We start from the raw sequence: 17135 nt of genomic DNA on the forward strand, positions 1-17135 counted from the left end.
CCATAAGTACACAGACATTTTGTATCACGCTATACCTCTTACAATTAGGCTTTTGGAACAGGGTTATGTTGCTACAAGATTGAAGTCATCACAACAGAAGTTTTATGGTCACTTCATGAACTCATGGATCGTTACAGTGTATTTATCTGCACTATGAAAACTGACTTGTTCAACTTGTCATAGTTTCCCTTTCCTCTTTCGTCTACCCCGGACTTGACTTTTTATGAGCAACTCAGCAGTTGTTTCTAGAAAAGCATAGGACCTTTACCCTACCGGTGCACCTGGTCCATGCTCTCAGTTTTTAGTGGAGTCTGATTTGCTTATTTACTTTTGTTACCTTGTATGAATAACTTTAGTTATTTTATGCTCTTTGTTGTGTTTGCCTGTTTTACATGTCTGGCCTTTATCCCTGGATTACGTTTATTTTTATTTCTGTTAGAATCTTGTTTCACTTGATTACATTTTTTTTTTATTTCTGTTAGAATCTTGGTTCCCTTGATTACTCTTTGATTGTTATAATCCCTTTAAAAATGAGTATAGTAATATGAATGTTTGGGACATGCACATACTGTGGTTTAAAAACAATAGTAATATCTGAAAGTTTTTCAAATTTATAGGGGGGGGTGGTATTTGAAGTTCAGAATTTCATTTAGATTTGGAAGAAACCACCACAGAAAGGGTTTACTAAATTATTTTTATTATATTGCATGCATATATATTCATAAAGCACTGGATCAACAGAAAAAGGCCTTTTGATACAAAAGAAATGTCATGCATACATTAATACAGTAAAACTTACCGTATTCTTCTGTGTATTATGCACATTCATGTATACTGGGTACCCCTACTAGGCAACGGAGATTGACAATTTAAAATGCACACTGGGATGTGAGGAAGACCACATTGAGTTGTAATGATTTTGGTAAATTCCCTGAAATGCGTATCCTTTCATCTTTAATCTTTCCCTGTGTTTGCAAGCCATTTATTCATTAAAATACAGCAATATATTGGATCCATTCAACAGGTGAGCTAAAATGTTTACATTTCCGGTTTGTATGCAAATCAGATATTTCATTAAAACAATGGCTTCATATCAAACCATTTATAAAAAAGATGTTTAAATTTACCAGACTTTTATATTGATATTTGACGTCTAAAAACTGTTCATCAAGCGAATTGAAGAATTAAAAACAATTGTTTTCACTTTTTAAATTGATCTTTTGTTATTTGACAATTAAATGACAATGGGCCCATGGACAGCTTGGCAATACCGTTATTGTGTATTTAAGGCTCCACCGCACACAGGTAAAGAAGTTATAGGACTGCATGTGCTGGGAGAAAAATAAGAAGCCAGTCAAGGCTGAGACTTTTTGTACTGTATGAAATGCAGAAAAATGGCATTGATGAATAAAATAACTATTAAATAGCAGTAAAACTTTATTTGTTTATTTCACTTAAAACTGTTCTCAAAAATACAAAATGGCTCAATTTAGTCTTGTGTTGAGACTTCATTTCTGATTCCTGAAAATTAGGTCTCCAGAAAAATATCTAGAAACTTATTGTTTTAGTGTATACTGTGCACCCCTTCCTGGAACAAAAAAAAAGTTGGAAAAAAGTGTGTGTTTTTCACGGAAGAATACAGTATTAAGTTTGTAAAATATGACATGACAGTGTCTGTTCACACATTGTCCTAAATTTTCAAAAGTTGGCAGGTATGCAATAAATATATAAAAATATATTTAAAAAAGACTAAAATGAAGAAAGATATTTCTGACTTAGTACAAACATACACCTAAAGAAAGAACAATGTCCCTGTTTGGTTGAGATAATACACTACACATTAAAGTGTCCTCTACCCTGTGCCCCTCTATTTTTAAATCCTATCTAGAACATTGTGTTTCATTAGTCTTGCACGTTAAAGTTAAGTGAAGCCTTTTGCTTTGGTAGCTCACACAAAGATGAGAGATGATTTTTTTAAACGGATAATTTTATTTTAGCTAGACTGCTATTATTTCTAATATTGCCATATCCACTAAATGATTTACACTCACTTGTATCAATGTACAATGTATTTTTGACCTATAATTTTACTTGACTGGCTCTTATTCAGTTTATTTCTTTCTAGATGATGACAATAACCAGATGGTTACTAATGTCTTGAACAATTGTTACTGTGATGATGGGACATTATTACATGTTGCTGCTAAGGTCAGTACTGATAAAAGCATGGTGAAAGTAAACCACATAGATCTGTTTTTGTTTTCGAAACTTTTCCTCTGTACTTTTAGGCTATTCTTAGACCAAAAACGATATACCAAGTTTGTGTATAAGTTGCTCAAGCACATGTTTAAATATCAATTATGTCAATTTTTACAGTTGTTTAAATACGTTAATCAATTCTAATGATAAATAGGACATCAATAATGTATGCTCTTCTATTTGATTATGATAGTCATACATTGTATATCAGCTGAAATTCATCCTATAAGTGCACCATGTGCAGAATCTTCAGTAGGAAACTCTTCCGTTTTTAATTGGAAATTTACACATTTTTATACTCAACCACACGAAGTGGCGAGGTATTAAGCGATACTATCTAAAGTTGCATGTCTGTCTGTCTGTCCCCTAACAGTTTCCAGATAATGACTTTAAAAGATATCGAAGGATCTTTTTCAATCTTTGTATACTTAATGAGTATCACAAAATACAGATCAAGCTCGAATTTCAGTTTGATCGAATTATTTATACAAAAGTATAGGTTGTTTTTAAGTCGTTTTATAAATGGATATTAAATATAACACAATGTAGCAGGGTATCATTTAATGTCCCATATGATGCTTAATTTTTTTTAAAGAAAAATCAATTTCATGTTCTTTTGTTTCAGCTTGGAAAGATTGATATTGTGAGGACATTACTGTCATCAGGTAGTGACCCAGGCATACACAATGTCAGTGGTAAAACAGCAGTAGATTTAGCATCGTCTCATAATATTTTAAAAGTTTTCAATGAAGAATTGCTACAAGCTGCTGCACATTCTAAGTAAGTGCTTTCCAATATTAATTCTATAAGACTTCTTTGAAAAGAAGTCAATCATTAAATTATGTAGTTTGACTGGATATGATCAAACTTTAAGCTAGGAACTAATTTCTTACCTGGCAGCAAAAAAATACTAAGACTTTACATTTTCGTTTGCCCTCAAGTTTAAATTGAAGATTCATCTTCAAGTCATTTGTATTTGCTTATTTAGATTTTTTAATTTACTGATTATAGACAATGTTACTTTTTGGCATGCATAGCCAAGTATTACTTATAACTTTTGACTAATGTAAACTAATGTGAGTGTTAATTGCTTTATATGGTTGCCCATGATCAGATTAATCATAGTATCTATTTCAAAAACTAGAATAAACTGCATCACAATCAAATGGAATCAGATTAAATCTTATTAGGAAAAAAACTAATTTTATAATTGTTTAAACATGTCAGATGATTACACAATGTATTATGTTCACTATAAGCTGTGGTTACCTTCCAGTGTTGGAAGAATATGTCAGTTACTGGCTGCTGGTGTTGATGTAAACTTGATTGACAGCGAAGAAAGCCACAGCACACCACTCCACTGGGCAGCATCTTTTGCTAACAGAGACATTATACAGTGCCTTTGTGGTAATTAAATATAATTATAACAAGAAATACCATATTTTGGTGTGTATAATACACATTTATGCAGTAAAATTTTGCAAGAAACAATAAATGATGTGAAACTTTTCATAAAAGACAAAAAGGCCCCTTTCTACAAGTAGACAATGCTTACATAATTTTGTTCACTTTACAAAACTTTTATATGTTAAGTATAATACATGTAGTGCCATAATATAAATCATGTAGTGCCATAATATAATACATGTAGTGCCATAATATAATTTATAAAGGAAAAACATGTTAATTCTTTCAGAAAAAAATAATGGTGGGCATATCTAATTTAGAAATTTTGTGTTTTAAGATTAAAATGAATTACTGTTATCTTCCTTTTAAGGAACAAATGTAATAAGACTTTTTTAATTAAAGCTCGGGGAGCTGAAGTAAACCAACAGAATAAAAAAGGTTACACACCCTTACATGAAGCTATACTTAGAGGAGATACAGAACTTGTCTCTGAACTACTGGCTTATGGAGCAGATTCAACCATGCAAGTGAAGACAGGGTAAATATGAGCATATGTTTATCAAGGCAGTACAATATGCATACTAAAAAGTCTGTTAGAGGAAAATGCGTAAAATTATGATTATAGCATTATACTGTTAATATGTTCTTTTCATTTCCCCCAAAAATAATTAAAAGACTATAAAACCAGACAAACAAATTCTTAGCCATGTTTGCATGCTTTATGTTATTTTGTGAACTTGTGAAAATCTAACCAAAAAAATTTACTCTATTATTTTTGTTCTTTTAATGTCAATCATTCATTGTTTGATGCTTATTTCATTCTAGGAAAGATGAAGGAAAAACATGTAAAGATCTAGCAGGGGCTAATAAAGAAATCATCCATATTTTAGACAACCCACCTCCTTTGATAAATGTTGAAGAAGAATTTGGTAAAAATAGTTTCAATGGCATGAGTAGCATGTAGCCTTGCTGAGACAAACTCTTATTTTGCTCTGACACTTATGTTACCGTATTCTTCCATGTATTACACACATCTGTGTATTCTGCGCACCCCCTTCTCGGCAAGGGAGATCGGCGAAAAAAGTTAGTTTCCGTGTAAAACGTGCACTGGGAAGCGAGGAAAAATCACCGGCAGAAGACCACATTGAGATGAAAGGATTCCGGTAAATTTCCCGAAATGTGTATCTTTTCATTATTAATCTTTTAAAGAAAAGCATTTTCTGTTTCCTTACGTTTGCAAGCCATTTATTAATTAAAATAGCGATGTATTGGATCTGAGTCGGCTGAAATGTTTACATTTCCTGTTCAAATACAAATCAGGTAATTCACTAAAACAACGACGTCAAGTCCAACTGTTTATAAAAAGATGTTTTAATTTGTCAAGTTGTGTATTGACATCTGACATCTGGAAACAGTTCATCAAGCAGATTAAAGGATTAGTAATAATTGTTTCACCTTTTAAATTTATCTTTTGTTATTTGATAATTAAATGACAATGGGCCCAAGGACAGGTTGGCACTCCCGGTATTGTGTATTTAACGCTCCACCGCACACAGGTGAAGACGTTATAATTAGACGACTTGATTTGAGAGTATAATAAGAAGCTAGTCGTGGTTTTTGGAACAAACTATGAAATGCTAGGAAACAGCATTGATGGATAAAATAACTATTAAATAACTTTTTTTGTTTATTTCACATAAAACTGTTCTCAAAAATACAATGGCTTGATGTTGTCTTTAGTTGACGACTTTGGTTCTGATTCCCAAAAATTACGGACCTGAAAATTATGTCTCTAGAAAAAAATCTAGAAACTCATTGTTTTGGTGTATACCGCATATCCCTCTTCTGGAGCAAAGAAAAAGTTGAAAAAAGTGGTATACACGGAAGAATATGGTATCATAAAAGTTAACAGTTTAAACTCCAATAAGGCCTGTTGTATTGTAAATGAAACAAATTAATTTAAATTGAAGTATTTGCATAAACTAATTAACATATAATCAGTGTAGTTATAATTGTTCATTGAATTCTTGATTTCATGATTCTACACTGCTCACAAAAAAAAAACACAAAAATTAATGAAATCATAGTACCTCAAATGAATAAAAACATTTTGGGTTTGTAAGTGGATGGCATGATTTTACAAATTTATAAATTCTGGAAAAACAGTGTTTTATTTAAACAAAAAAAATTTTGGCCAAACAGTGTATATAGGTTGATTACACATTTAAAATTCCCATAATGAAGTGAAAATGTACTTGTGCATGATTTTGTTTGATGTCTATAAGATATATATAAAAAAACAACATTTTATGTAAAGAGGACTAAATGAATAATATTTACGTGGCAATATCTGAAAATAGACAGGCCATAAAAATAGTTCTTTATTTAACTTGCTGTTAACAATATATATTTGGTAAATATTTCAAAAAGCAATTGGAATCCAAGTGATATGTCTTTTATACATTCACTTTAAACTTCTAGACCTGTAATTTCACTTCAGCCCTTGTGGTAGATACAAAATGTTTGTACTATATGTTTTAGACCTTGGAAAACTCTCTCTGAAATCAGACACTGGGGTTGGCACAGAAACAGCTTACATGAATGGCTCTGCTGCGAATGGTTCTGCTCCAGAATCACCAGAACTTAAAACACCTACATTCACGGTAGTGTATTAGATACTCGTTATTGTTAGCTATATGCATGTTAATGTATCAGTTACAGTAATGTGATTGTTTTTGGGGTTTAACGTCCGAGCAGCAATATTGCAGCTATATTCAGACGACAGTGTTGTTAAACTGCAATAGGAAATCTTAAAATAAGCCCATTATTAGGGCCCAGTCACTGAAAGTGCATTACAAGTCGTGTCTGGTTTGTAACTTTTTTTTCTTTCGATGTGGGCTTTTGATATTTTGCATGTTGGTAGATTACCTAATGATGATGTGTCACATACCATATATATTGGTCTATGACCTTGAATTTTGACCTCGAGGTCCAATTCCTGTTTTTCTCTGTCAAACTTGTGTCCAAGTTGTAACTTTTTGTCATTTAATGTGGAATTTTGATATTTGGCATTTGCGTAGGTCACATAAAGATGGTGTGTTGCGTACCATGGATAGTGGCCTATGACCTTGAACTTCAACCTCTAGGTCGAATACCTGTTGTTTTTTTTTTTGTTGACGAACTCTTGCCCAGCCTGTAACTTTTTTGTCTTTTGATGTGGACTTCTGATATTTGGCATATGGGTTGATCACCTAAATCAAATTCATATATATTGCTTACTAGTAATTGCCACGGTGGGGTGCTCACAGATGGATTCTATCTCAATGATTTCTTGTCCTTGCTTAAATCCAGCAACTAAAAGCACATAATAAGAACATAAGGTAGACAAGTAGATTGACAAACTAGATGGATGCATATGTTTTTTGAAATAATTAAAACAGATATAGCAAGCAGGTTGGGCTGTGAATAAATAAAGACATTCAATTTGTATACTGTTATTATTGTGGACAGTGTAAGCATTGAATGTAAAAAAAGTTCTTTATTGTCTTGAGGGTGAATAATCAGAGTTCTCCATTGAAAAAGGGGAATGATCCACTACAGCATGGGTCATTATTTCATTTCAACCACCTGGTAGTGTCGAGGGTTACATGAAACTTGGCTTTAGGAAAGAGGAAAATTGTTTCAATTTACTTTCAGAAGAGACCTGTTTACTAGAAATCTTATATGTACATCAGTCTACTGGTTTCTATAGAAACAGGAGTCATCCATTTACAATCATATAATCACATATATAAGAGTTATTGGAAGGTGTGTATGTTGTCCAGTAGTCACCTTTGTAGTTTTTCTATTATAGATTTTATTGAAAAGTTTTGCATTTTTCAGTTTTTGTGTATAAGAATCATTACAGATATATTGGAGTACTGTAGTTATCCTGTGTCTCCATTAAGTTATTATACACCCAACAAAGTTTGGGGTGGTCTATAATCAGCCCCATCTGTCTGTCTATCTGTCTGAAAACCATCTATCTGTCCACATTATTTCTTGTAACTCCTCCTTTACTGCAAGGGATTTTGATGTAATTTTATATGAAGGTTGGGTTTAATATGTAGATGTGCATGCAGAAATATGATTACTGTCAGGGAGCTCCAAAAGGGAGATAATCCAACAAGCATTTTATATTTTAGTCGATTTGAAGCCAGGGGGAGAGACAAGGTTGTTTTATGGATATCTTAAAGATTATATGGCCTCATGGTACTTGTCAGAAATTTGTAGAACCAATTTTAATAACTTTTTAAAACTCTTTTTTGAACCATCCATATCACCTTTAAGCTCAGTTCTTAATGGCTCAATAAACTTTGATAAAACAATAAAAAGCTTAATTATTTTTGTAAATGTGTGTGAAAAAAACATATTTAATTGTTCATGCCTGGAAAGGGAGATACATATACTAGTAAACCCACTAAAGGCCTTCCTATGTCTTGATGCCTGCGAGGAGTGTCATTGTTTAGAGCTAACTCAAGGTATTTTTGGTGCTATCAACCAAAAGCTTTTAATTTAATGAGACATTTTTTTGATGAAAGGCAAACTATAATGTTTGATATTGACTATTGAGTGAAATGCAAGTGATGTATTTTTACACCTAAAACATTTTTCCTGTTCTTTATAATGGGTATTTTTTTCTTGTTTATCAATAGAAAACAGTATCATTTGATGACATGATCAAGCCGCCACATCCTGTTGTGACTGAGGAGAAATTGAACTTGTTATGGCCCCAGCCACAGAGTATGTTACAACAAGAGTCTAAACCATTTGTCATAAGGAACAACCTGCCTGTGTATGTGTCAGGAGGACCTTCTGAGAGTAAGTAAACCTATTTTTATCATTAAATATGTCAATTTCTTACAGTTTTTATCTTCATTTTTCTGAGAAGACCTTGGTTTTTAACCGGTCATGGTCAGAAGTGCACCTGAAAGGCTTACATTATCATTTGTATACACACTGCCTTGTGTCATGAGACATTAGTCTCTAAATGATCCTAGTAACTAAGACCCTTTGTATTTTTTTAGATTCAATTCAAGTGATGAAAATTGTGAAACTTAGAAAATCAGTCTTTACTTCTCTTGGTGTTGATCTCTCAGTAAACCTCCTCAGTAGCCTGAGTGATACCAGAGTACCTCATTTACAATGTCATGTCAACAGCAGGTTGTGTCCTGGTCATGGAATTTATAAAATAACCATATCACAAGGACAGGTAAGTGTGTCAAAGGTCATGGAATTTATTAAATAACCATATCACAAGGACAGGTAAGTGTGTCAAAAGTCATGGAATTTATAAAATAATCATATCACAAGGACAGGTAAGTGTGTCAAAGGTCATGGAATTTACAAACAAAGCCATATCACAAGGATCAGTGATTTTGTTACCCTTTTATTGCAACCAAAAATCAGCTGTTTCCCCTGGAGACTTTTCCCAAAATGTTTAAAAAAAAATTTTAAAAGGAAGAAAAATTCCCTATTGTTCGGCATAATGTTTTGCAAACCGGGTAAAGAAGTCATCAGTGAAATGTTCCTCAAAATGTGATTCCTCAAACTGGTACTTTGTTCACTTTTGGGGAATTTTTTTTTGGCATGTCGTAACCTAATGAATGTTAGGAGTACGTATTTGTCAGTTCAGGATCGACATATGACATGTTTCTGTCCCCCGTACCATATTTTCATAATGAATTGAAAATACAGCAGAAATTTTCCAAGAATAAAGGGTTGGGGCTGCTTTTCAAACAAGGAACAAAATCACTAAGGATAGGTAAGTGTGTCAGAGGTCATGGAATTTATAAACTTACCATATCACAAGAACAGGTAAGTGTGTCGAAGGTCATGGATTTTATAAACTAACCATATCCCACGGGACATAAAATATCTTTTCACTCGTTGTTATATTTATGAAACCCTTATGTTTTTATTTTTAAATAATTTAATTTGATTGTTTATTTCTCATCTTGACAAGATTGATCATTTTCCATTAACTAACTTGGTATGTGACATCATGAATGTCGATCAATCCAAAGTCCACAATTCAAACAAACTGAATGAGGCTTTGATGAAGGCACAAATCTTAATTTTGACTATTATTGATTAGAAATTAAATTATAAGAATTGTTTTTAATTTTTATACGCGCATCTAAGATGGAACGTATTATGGTATACTGTTGTCCATCTGTCTGTTGTCAACACTTCAGACGATAACTCAAAAACTCTTTCACCTACTTTTTTGAAACTTTGGTGAATTGTTCATTTCTATTGACATAAGCTCCCTTGCTTAAGGGGACATGGAAATGCTGGGTGTCCATCCTCATTTTCCACACATTTTTTTGTTATGCTTTTACCAAATTAGTTTATTTTTGGTATGTGGCCTTATTATGAAGAGTTAAAGATTAAGTTTAACTTTGGTTATGGTTGAATGATTTTTACAAAAGTTATGGCCCTTGGACTTAAAAATATTCTGTGAATTTACAGTTTTCCGCTTTTTTTTTGTAATGCTTTCACCAATTGATTTTATCTTTTGTATGTAGTCTTACTATGAGAAGTTACAGATAAAGTTTGACTTTGGTTGCAGTTGAATGATTTTTATGGAAGTTATGGCCCTTGGACTTAGAAAATTTCAGTGAATTTAGTGTTTTCTGCTATTTTTTTTTCAAGGGGGACATTGGAATGCTGTTCTTTTTTTTTTGGGGGGGGGAAGGTTTTTGACAGGGCTCACAGTATTTTCTAGTTGATCACATAAATTCATTAAAAGCATAAGGACTAGGGCAACAGGAGTATCATGCACTTAAAGCGCAGCTCTTTATTGACCAAGTTATGCCTGCATAACCAATTTTGGGGCAGTTTATGCTTTAGTTCATTAAGCATAAACTGCCCCAAAGGTGGTTATTTCAAATATTAAAAATAATCCTTAAGTACCTTGAATAAAGGTAGAAGGATTTGTTAAACCTCAGTACCATATATGGAAGTACAATGTACTAAATCATTGGTTCTCAATTTCTATTTTAATACAATGAACTGGGTACTCATCCCCCAAAAATAAGTACATTTTCGAATATTGCTACTATCAAAGATGCAGAATAAGTTAGTGCAGTTCATACATGTGCAATAACCATGATTAAAAAGATCCTTTAACAGACTTACTTCACAGTTAGAAATTATTTATCAACATGTTCAATAGGCAATGTTATGAGGTTGCATGGCTTTTCCCTTAGAACAATTTAGTATTAATTTGCAGCAGGAATATAATTTCTTTTTATACTTTATGGAATTGAAAATAAAACACTGCAAAATTGAACACAACTGGACAAAATAGCCATGTGGTTACTGGTGACTGTTAAGAGGAGCTGTTGATCATTAATACTTAAAATTTCATTCACATCCAGGTCAAGATGTTATGTAGTGACTACGAAAGTTTACACAGTGGCATCTCTACACTGTACCAGATAATGGACTTGTATAGAAACACTGAAGGAATCTGTATACCTGCACTTCTGGTTTGTTTTATTTTCTTATTACATTCAACTTTCTTTTTTGTGTTGTTTGATAAAGCCAAATAAGAATAAGGGACCAGAAATAAGTTTTTTTTTTGATTTCTTGACAAAAGCTTGTTTATTTCTGGTCTGATTTTGAAATTTTTATTTGTTCAATCAGATTTCAGATCTCTGACAGTATCCACTTATAAGGGACCAAAGGGGACCATTCCTGAAAAAATTGAATTTTTTATTTTTGGTGTGGGTTTGAAAATAATTTTTTATTTGGATTCCATATGAAAATTCCTGCCTAGATACAAGAGCTTTAAGAAATATGCTTACCAAATTAACACTATCGTTGACTGTTTTTGAGATAATGATGCACAAAGTGATCCATGAATGCACCCTGAGCAGACCTTTATACTTAAATTGAATATCAAAATATTGTGCAGTATAGCGTCCAAATGAATTGTGTACATAATGATATCTAAGTCCTTATCTTTAGTGTCAAAAACTAATACTGTGTCCACCTTTGCCACAAGTGAACAGAGTTCAACTGGCTGCATTCATATCATGCTGCACTCTGCAAATGTTATTATTTTTATGTAAAAATATTCAGAAAGTAATTGAAGTGTATTTGCAGATTTTGAGGTGTCAATCTTGGATTTGATGGTCACAAATTGAATTAACTTACAATATTTTAGTGGAGTCAGTGAACTCTGTATTTATAATAGTCAAATCTAGATCGTCAGGAACAAATATCTTCAAACAAAATATAAGTATCTCCATTATAAAGCAACTGTCAAATATAATTATAAATTTTACATTGGAAAATATCAAATAGAGCTTGTTTTGGCAGCACTAAGAAAATGAGGGATGTCAATCATGGAGTTGATACCATGAAATTTACTGTTATGCAATGAAATTTAACACTATTATGACTTTTTCATTATACTTGTGCAGATAGATGATTGGCCTGATCTTCACTATAGAGGAGTTTTATTAGATGCATCTCAAGGAAGATTACCTAACTTTGTAAGTTATAAAATCCAGATATAACCAGCATTTCAGAGAAGGAAATTTACTATTGAGTTTTAGAATAGCACGTATGAAAAATGGTATAATGAAGTGTCATTTTTTGTTAGTAACCTTTAAGAGGCTAGAAGCTAAGGAATTAAGTTGACAACACTTTTCCCTCACCTTGACAAAAGCAATGGTTGTCTGTAAACCTTTAACATTTTGCCCGATAACATGTAAGCACTAATTTTAACAAAGTTTAGCAGGAATGATGTTTGGAAGAGCTCTTACAAAAGTTTGAACTTTGGTTCCATTCAATTAAACAATATGTAGATCAGAGTATATCTAAGCCTGTGATAGGCATATTTTCAAAAATCAACTCTTCTGAAACCACTTTTTGTATGGCTCAGTTGGCTCAGTGACCATTCAAAGTTACTGTTGAAACCCTATTGGGAAGCACATTTTCTCAGCAATATCTCTGCTTATGCTTAACCAAGGTTTAAAAATCTTGACAAGAACTTTTTAAATGAGAGCTTTTTGTTTAAATTGGTCAGCTAATACGGCCAGGCCACCAGATTAAGAGTTTTTAAGGAATGTGATTCAGGCTGTTTAGTTCATATTGAAGCTACTGTTTAAAACTTTTTCAACGTTTTGTACAAGAATCTACAAGATAGTGAACTTACTTGTTATGTACATGGCAGTGATTTAACAAATTTCCCTAGCATAACAGATTTGGATATTTCACAGGCATTTTTTTTTTTTTTAGCTCATCTGACCAAAGGCCATGTGAGCTATTGCTATCACTTGGCATCCTTCGTTATCGTCCGTTTACAATTTTCAAAACTCTTCTCCTCTGACACTACTTGACCAATTGGAACCTAACTTGGTTTGAATGTCCCGTGGGGTATCCTGCATAGCACTGATATGGGGATTTTTTATCCACCAAAAAACATGGCTGCCGTTACTGAAAATAGAACATAGGAGTTAGGAAGTAGTTTTTACATATATCTCCAAACCATTAGGTTGAGCCAAATTCTGATAGGAATTAATGTGTTCAGCATAATGAGATCTATATGTTAAATTTTTGTTTTAATCTGTGAAGCTTTGTTGGCTTTATTGCCCTTTTTCAACTTTATTTTGCTATTTTTTAATGGTATTTCTTTCAGAATTCTTTTCCTCTGACACTACTTGACCAATTGGAACCAAATTTGGTATGATTGTTCCTTAGGGTATTTTTCATACAACTGATGTAAAGATTTTTGAACTGTGGAGAAACATTGATGCTGTTACTAAAAATTGAACAAAGGGGTCAGTCAGAATTTTTTCTCATATATCTCCAAAGCCGTTAGGTTTAGTCAAATTCTTTCAATTGCTGAAATGATCCTTATCATAAGGCCTACAAAATTCTCAAGAGTTCAAAGTTGTATGATGATTCCATGTAAGAGGTATTGCTTTTGAAATGTGAAAAATTACCTTTTTTTTACAGTTTTCAGCCAATATCTTGAAAACTGTGATAAATAGAATGAAACATTCTGTTGCTGAAAAGATTCTAATGATATGGCCTACAAAAGTTTGTGGAGAACAAGATTTTGGACGGCTCCTTGTTAGAGTTATTTCCCTTGAAAGGCAAGAAATTATGTTTTTAGCAGTTGTCAGCCAAGATCTTGAAAACTATAAAAGATAGAATGTAACTTTCAGTTAATGAAATGATCCTACCAAAGTTTTCTTTGAGTCAAAAATAACAACTCCTTGTTAGATCCCTTGAAAGGCAAAAATTTAACAAGGTGAGCAATTCAGGCTCCGGGGAGCCTCTTGTTTTGACTTTGATGTGCAAAGCATTATCATACATTGCTATTTTGATGCACATGTTATTTGACATCCCTGATTGTTAGAAAAAATCATGTGCTATTGCAAAAATCATATAATAAATTAGAAGTTAACCAAAATATTATCACATTTTAGTCATTTGCTTGTTCAAATTAATTTGGATATGATTATATTATGTTATCTTGTATGTGTTTTTCAGGAGACATTAAAGAATATGATTTTGACCTTTGCAGGTCTGAAGATTAACATGGTTAGTTTTTTATCTAAAGTTATGTATGTAATTTCTTGATCTTGATTTTGATATATTATCCAAGTTGGAATGATCTGATTTGTGTCTTCCTCAATTACAAAAATTTTAAATGGTATCTATTTCTTGAATGGCAACAAATATATTTCTATAGATGTTTTTACGACATATATTGATCTTTAATAAGCTCATTTGTCAATTCATGCAATTGTGTTCATCCTAAATTACATTCCTACATAATGGACATATTTAAATTCTCTTGGTGTATTATTCCATTAACATTTTATAATTTCTTTAGCCGGAGGGGACTTAAGATTAACACTCTGTCCATTTGTCCATCTGTCTGTCTATCAGTCCGGAAAGTTTTCCACACTTTTTTTCAAACCACTTGCAGATATTAAGCTGATTTTTGGTATTTGAGTCAACCTTGATGAGTTACAGATCAAGTGTACATTTCTTTCCACTTTGCTGATTTTTTCCAAAGTTACCAACTTTCAGTATTATGCACTATGCCAAAATTTAAGTTTTCCACACTTTTTTCTAAAGAAACCTTTTAACATTATCTCAATTTGACAATATGTTAATATAACAAAAGATAGGGTGATTATTCATTTAGATTTGTATGGATTTTAAACCTAATTTGGACAAATATTATTCATTTAGATTGGTATGGAATTTGAAACATAATCTGTCCAGTTGTCTGTGCATAAAACTTTGCAAATTTGCATCTGTTAAATAGATTTGAACATTTTTCTTGTCTTTGTCCATATCCCTTCTTCTGTTCAAAATCAAGGTCATTTCCTCAGTTTGTCATTTATACTTAATGATCCAAGGTAGCATTTGGGTCAGTGATATAAACAGCTGGTAGGGGACTATGTATTGTTTTGCATTACTCTCAGAATGCTTGTTTATGTAAGTACCACCAATAAAGAAAACTGTTTAACTATAAACTTTCTTTTGTAGGTACAGCTGTTTTGTAGATTTATGAAATCCCCAGAACATTTTTGGCAGCCTGGATATTCTAAAAAGTAAGTTATTATGCCCCTGCTCTGGTGGATATATCAGAGCAGGATCTTACCCTTATGTTTCTGTTAGTGCGTGCATCCTTTTGTCCACAACAATTTTTTCTGTTACATTTTTCTCTGCAAGAACTCAATTACAACCACTAGATGTTTAACAAAAGCTTGATTTAGGCATGTCATATTTTGGAGTATGATGTCAGACATGGACATCATCCTTATTTAACATGTTAAGCCCGCAATAACATCTTGCCAATGTAAATTCAAATATAAAACAGTTTGAGATGGTATATACCATTACCTGAATCTGAGCTTCCACCAAGGCAGCATGAAAAATCATGTATTCTTTTAGTTTTAATGACACGATTATTAACTCTTTCTAAGTAACCTATGTTCAGACAGAAAAAAATATCTATTTTAGGGTTTTTTTTTGGCATTTTTTTATCCTTCAGGATCTAATACTTAATGTTACTGATTCCTCAGAGAAACTTCCCTGCTGTTTCTGAACACTACACAACAATATAGCTCATATGTAATTCCTTTTATATCAATCAATATCTCTTTCATTTTCATGCATTTGATATTCTGTCACTGCTGCAAATAACAAATCTAGTCCTTAAATCAATTGTAGATTTGAGAGACTTCTTTTTTGGCCTTGAAAGATGTTATATAATAAAATGTGGAAGGAAATTTAGCTTTTGAAGAATATATCGAGAAAGATTGACTTTGTTAATCATCAGTTCCATTTCACAAGCTTATTAGTCAAATTCTTCATTATTTCATTAATATTTTACAATTAAAAAACAGGATTTGAAGAGCAGTTATTTTTACCAATTAAAATTGGTGGGAAAATTCAAATTGATGAAACAATTCTGTTTTGGAACATCTTATGAACAACTTAGAAATTATTTTCTTCTGCTGAAATTGGTTTTATTTAAGTATAATTACTGTATAGTGCTCTCCCCAGACCCTTAAAGCGCTGCGCTTTTCAACACTATCAAGTTAGAGCGCTGCAATATTGACCTTAGTATTGTGCTATTAACTATTAAGTTAATTGCCAGGATTAAAAATCAATGAAAGGAAACGTGTGTGCCCCAAGGTCATTTATGGTGTCTTACAAGGTAATTAGCTCAACCTATAGCAATAAATACTTTGACGGATCCTTTCCCTGTAACAACTGGCGTAAGGCAAGGATGCATTCTCTCTCCCCTTCTCTTTCTCATAGTCATCGACTGGATAGCAACAACAGCTTACAACGACCCTCATGGTATACAATGGACACTAACATCTCGTCTAGAAGACCTCGAATTTGCAGACGACATATGCACACTATCGCATCGTCTTCAAGATTCCCAACACCAGGTCAACCATCTCGAAGAAACAGCTAAAAGAACAGGATTGTATATCAACACAGCCAAAACCAAAGCCATGAGAATCCAACAAAACCAGATGGATCCAATATTGTTAAATAACCAACAGATAGAGAATGTAGATAAATTTACGTACCTTGGAAGTGTCATGAGTACAACTGGAGGCACTGACGAAGATGTACAAGCCAGAAAGATGAAAGCATTACAGGCTTTTTCCATTCTAAAACCAGTATGGAAAAGTAGAACACTGAGAACGACTACTAAGATCAAAATTTTCAACAGCAATGTTAAGTCTGTCCTGTTATATGATTGCGAGACCTGGAGAGAAACAGAAAACACCATGAAATCTATACAAGTCTTTGTTAACAAGTGCCTAAGAAATATACTGAATATCAGATGGCCAAAAAAAAATAACAAACAAGAAACTCTGGCAAAGAACAAAACAACAACCAATAGAAAACACCATTCGAACCCGAAA

General features: G+C 32.6%; 1 protein-coding gene across 1 annotated transcript in view; it reads left to right on the forward strand.

Moving 5' to 3' along the window:
* Window positions 1-17135, forward strand: part of LOC148623826 (uncharacterized) — a 31594-nt gene that overhangs the window by 645 nt on the left and 13814 nt on the right. Inside the window, exons 2-13 of the mRNA XM_088565991.1 lie at window positions 2126-2208; window positions 2885-3039; window positions 3536-3666; window positions 4069-4204; window positions 4492-4595; window positions 6208-6329; window positions 8361-8526; window positions 8733-8917; window positions 11091-11201; window positions 12141-12212; window positions 14221-14271; window positions 15232-15296. Of these exons, the coding sequence (XP_088422117.1) occupies window positions 2126-2208; window positions 2885-3039; window positions 3536-3666; window positions 4069-4204; window positions 4492-4595; window positions 6208-6329; window positions 8361-8526; window positions 8733-8917; window positions 11091-11201; window positions 12141-12212; window positions 14221-14271; window positions 15232-15296 (1381 nt within the window). The remainder of the gene's footprint in view (window positions 1-2125; window positions 2209-2884; window positions 3040-3535; window positions 3667-4068; window positions 4205-4491; window positions 4596-6207; window positions 6330-8360; window positions 8527-8732; window positions 8918-11090; window positions 11202-12140; window positions 12213-14220; window positions 14272-15231; window positions 15297-17135) is intronic.

This window comes from Perna viridis, chromosome 2 (assembly GCF_037379345.1).
Source record: "Perna viridis isolate PV_CMFRI_1.1 ecotype Kerala chromosome 2, ASM3737934v1, whole genome shotgun sequence".
NCBI classification, from domain to species: domain Eukaryota; kingdom Metazoa; phylum Mollusca; class Bivalvia; order Mytilida; family Mytilidae; genus Perna; species Perna viridis.